The 3,011-nt window shown below is 37.0% G+C and overlaps 2 protein-coding genes across 3 annotated transcripts in view; one reads left to right on the forward strand and one right to left on the reverse strand.

Annotated features, from left to right (window-relative positions):
- Window positions 1–3,005, forward strand: part of TRMT61B (tRNA methyltransferase 61B) — a 36,876-nt gene extending 33,871 nt beyond the window's left edge. Inside the window, exons 7-8 of the mRNA XM_014546627.1 lie at window positions 1,918–2,009; window positions 2,824–3,005. Coding sequence (XP_014402113.1) covers window positions 1,918–1,976 — 59 coding nt within the window. The 3' untranslated portion in view covers window positions 1,977–2,009; window positions 2,824–3,005. The remainder of the gene's footprint in view (window positions 1–1,917; window positions 2,010–2,823) is intronic.
- Window positions 1–3,011, reverse strand: part of SPDYA (speedy/RINGO cell cycle regulator family member A) — a 36,901-nt gene that overhangs the window by 31,700 nt on the left and 2,190 nt on the right. For both annotated transcript variants that reach the window (XM_014546628.1, XM_005874835.2), the window contains exon 2: window positions 224–297. The gene's annotated coding sequence lies outside the window, so the exon portion shown is untranslated. The remainder of the gene's footprint in view (window positions 1–223; window positions 298–3,011) is intronic.

The following is a 3,011-nucleotide window of genomic DNA, read 5'->3' on the forward strand; positions in this document are numbered from 1 at the left end:
CACACACACACACATATGTATCTGTATGTATATATATAAATTTAACTTTATTTTTATTGTGTAATTTTATATTTTTAATGTCACATTTAAAAAGTGCAAATAAACAAGTTAATTTAATAACATATTTTATGTAACCTAGTATATAAAAAATACATTTTTAACATGTAATCAATATTTTACTTTTTCATACTAAATTTGAAATATGGTATATATTTACACTTACAGTATATCTCGATTTGGATGTTAAATTTCCAACAGTTAAAGTGAAATGTAGTCCTACCAATACAATCAAGTAATCTGCAAGGAAAAACATATTTCACACTCATTCAGTACTTAATTTAAAATGAAATAAAAGGAAAATTCAATTCTTCAGTTGCATTCATCACATTTCAAGTTGCTCTATAGCCACATGTGGCTAGTGCAGCCGTGGGCAAACTACGGCCCGCGGGCCGGATCCGGCCCGTTTGAAATGAATAAAACTAAAAAAAAAAAGGCCGTACCCTTTTATGTAATGATGTTTACTTTGAATTTATATTAGTTCACACAAACACTCCATCCATGCTTTTGTTCCGGCCCTCCGTTCCAGTTTAAGAACCCATTGTGGCCCTCGAGTCAAAAAGTTTGCCCACCCCTGGGCTAGTGGCTACCATATTAGACAGTATAGGGTTAGATTATGAAGAACTAGTCAGAGGAAATTATATTCAATTGATTCTATAATTGTTTCTCTTTCCTCTCTTTCCTTTTCCTTTGGGGGTCGAATGACCCTTTCACAGGGGTCGCCTAAGACCACTGGAAAACACATATATAATTACATATTGTTTTTGTGATTAATCACATGCTTTAATTATGTTCAATTTGTAACAATGAAAATACATCCTGCATATCAGATATTTACATTACGATTCATAACAGTAGCAAAATTACAGTTATGAAGTAGCAATGAAAATAATTTTATGGTTGGGGGTCACCACAACATGAGGAACTGTATTAAAGGGTCGAGGCATTAGGAAGGTTGAGAACCACTGCTCATCTTTCTTCCTAGATCCTAAGGTCCAACCAAACTAAAGATGAAATGGGTGATAAATTAAGCCATGAGACTTGTGTAAGACCTTTCTTCTCCTTTCTACCCACCTCATCTAAGAGACAGCTGGGGCCTCATCTGTACCCCCTTCCCCCTTACAATCTAGATAAAAAAACTAAATAGGCTTCTCAAACTGGAGTATGGAGGCTAGGCTCAGGCGTGGAATGTACCAGAATATAGAATAACAGTGGTATATCTCCCAGGAGGTAAGATTTACTCAATGTTAAGTAAGTTATATTAGTGTTGTTATATTAAAACAACCATGGATATATCATGCAATAAAATGCAAATTTTTTTCATCAAAAAGATAAATATCAGGCTCACAGCTTTACACTATGCCACTAAATCCTGATGTATGTGTTAGGATACTTCATATAAAACTTGAGAAAATAGACAAAGAAATGGCTGAAATTCCCCAAATAGATATTGAGATTAATACACAAATATTGGCAGTAAAGTTATGAAGAAAGCGCTTAAGGACAGAAGCTATCAATGCTATATTTTTGGTCAAATTCCACCTTGAGGTAGTTGTAATTTTGTTCTTCATTTAGATATACCAAAAGAATGAGGTTCTAATAAGCATGCAAGAGGAAAAGAATAAAAGACAAAAATATGGGCCGTTCCTGGGAAGGACAAGAGATAGGGAAGGAGGAACTAGGAGAAACTATGCTCATAAGGCAAAATCCTTTAACAAGTTTTTACATGGACTCCACCAACATGAAAAAAATCACACCAGAATTCATACTTGAACAGAATATCTGAGATATTTTTTGGTGAAGGGGGTATCCAGACAACAGCTAATTTATAGGCATCTAAATAATTTCTTCTCTCTGCAGGTAATACACAGAGGGGTCAAACAATAGAAGCAGTAGTTTGGAGGTTCATGGGCCTCTAGGAAAACAATACCCATTGGCGATTGGACAGGCAGGTGAGTCTAACTGCAGCCTTAACTGAGCACTTCACTTGTGCCAGACACTATGCCAAAGGTTTTGCATGCATTATCTCATTTAATTCTCAAAACATCTCTATAAGGTGAGTATTGTTTTATCCTTATTTTCTAGATTAGAAGTTTGAGGCTTAGAGAAGTTAAGGAATTTGCCCATGGTCATATAATGAGTGAGTGACAAAGCTCGGACTTGAGTCCAACACTGTCTGACACAAAGCCCCGTATTCTTTAACCACTACAGAATTGTTTTAAAGATTAAATGAAATCATGTGCAAACATTGGAAACATAATAAGCAGTCCAATATTACTTACTGTCACCTTGCCAGGAAAACATAAACCCGGCTACAAGACTACACTTTGTAAAATTTAATTGTAGCATTTGCCGTGTGAGTGAATTATGACTTAGTGGTTAAATAAGCCATTGCTGTAGGGAAGAAAGATGGGCTTATCATATTTTTCTCTAAAATAAAGTAACTCTTAAAAAGTAATCTTTATCGGCCCTGGCTGGGCAGCACATTGGTGAGCGCACCCTCCCGGCCGGCCAGGGTTGGGGTCCAATCCCCAGTCAGCGCACATACAAGCAGCAGCCAAGGAATGCCTCCATCAGTGGGATAAACCCGTTTCCCTCTTCCTCTCACCCCCTTTCTCTCGCTCTAAAAATCAAAAAATAAAAAATAGTACTTATTAAAATTACTATAGCATTCTTCTCTATTATAACCACAGAATCTAATTACTGAGAAACACAGCGAATTTAGAAAATCTCCACAATTTTCATGTTTAAACTTTTTTCCCAAAGTTAATTTACCATCTAATGGTGACAGAACACTTTTGGCCTCGATGCTACAGTGTTTGTAAAATTACACGGCACAACTGTCTCCGCAAGTCCGAATCCGGTCAGAAATCCAGCCCATGAGAGTCCAGGGGCGCGAACCGCGGAAACTGAACGCAACTGGAGGAGCGAAGAGGAGCAGCAGGAACACCCCC

This window comes from Myotis brandtii, unplaced genomic scaffold (assembly GCF_000412655.1).
Source record: "Myotis brandtii unplaced genomic scaffold, ASM41265v1 scaffold454, whole genome shotgun sequence".
Taxonomy (NCBI): domain Eukaryota; kingdom Metazoa; phylum Chordata; class Mammalia; order Chiroptera; family Vespertilionidae; genus Myotis; species Myotis brandtii.